This window comes from Eufriesea mexicana, unplaced genomic scaffold, assembly GCF_001483705.2.
Source record: "Eufriesea mexicana isolate 0111107269 unplaced genomic scaffold, ASM148370v2 C37622962, whole genome shotgun sequence".
NCBI lineage: Eukaryota > Metazoa > Arthropoda > Insecta > Hymenoptera > Apidae > Eufriesea > Eufriesea mexicana.
Genome location: NW_017092990.1, coordinates 1 through 615, shown reverse-complemented (window position 1 = coordinate 615; position 615 = coordinate 1). Strand labels below are relative to the sequence as shown.

At 53.8% G+C, this 615-nt stretch overlaps 1 protein-coding gene across 1 annotated transcript; it reads left to right on the top strand.

Annotated features, from left to right (window-relative positions):
• Positions 1 to 7: 7 nt before the first annotated feature.
• Positions 8 to 610, top strand: LOC108554751 (plexin-B-like; the record flags this gene model as incomplete). Its single annotated transcript, XM_017910121.1, has 1 exon — positions 8 to 610. A coding segment is annotated over one exon (603 nt), but the record flags the coding sequence as incomplete, so codon positions are not given.
• Positions 611 to 615: the final 5 nt, after the last annotated feature.

Below are 615 nucleotides of genomic sequence, written 5' to 3'. Positions count from 1 at the left end.
GTACAAGACATGCCTGGACTGCCTGGGCGCCAAGGACCCGTACTGTGGCTGGTGTTCGCTGGAAAACAAATGCAACCTACGTAGGGACTGTCAAGACGCCGCTAAGGATCCACTCTATTGGATCTCTTACAAAAGCGGTAAATGCACGGCCATCACGCTCGTCACACCGGATCAATTGCAACGCACGACCGCCAGAACCCTGGAGTTGGTCATCGAGAACCTACCTACCCTCCCTGGCCACTTTCTCTGCGCGTTCTCCACCTTGGACAAGACCCTGATCACGAACGCGTCGAGAAAATCTTTCGGAGTGAACTGCACCACGCCTAGAACCGATCTGCTACCGTCCATACCAGCAGGACAGCATCATTTCACCGCGAAACTTTCAGTCAGGATGACGAACGGGCCTGATCTCGTCAACACCAATTTCACCTTCTTCGATTGCAACACCTACAGCTCGTGCACCAAGTGCGTATCGTCCAGCTTCCCCTGCGACTGGTGCGTCGACGGACACAGGTGCACGCATGACACGGCTGAGAACTGTCGGAACGATATACTGGTCACGGGAATTAGCGTAAGTGGAAAATCCTCGCGACTCTCTTTACTCGATTAGGTTTG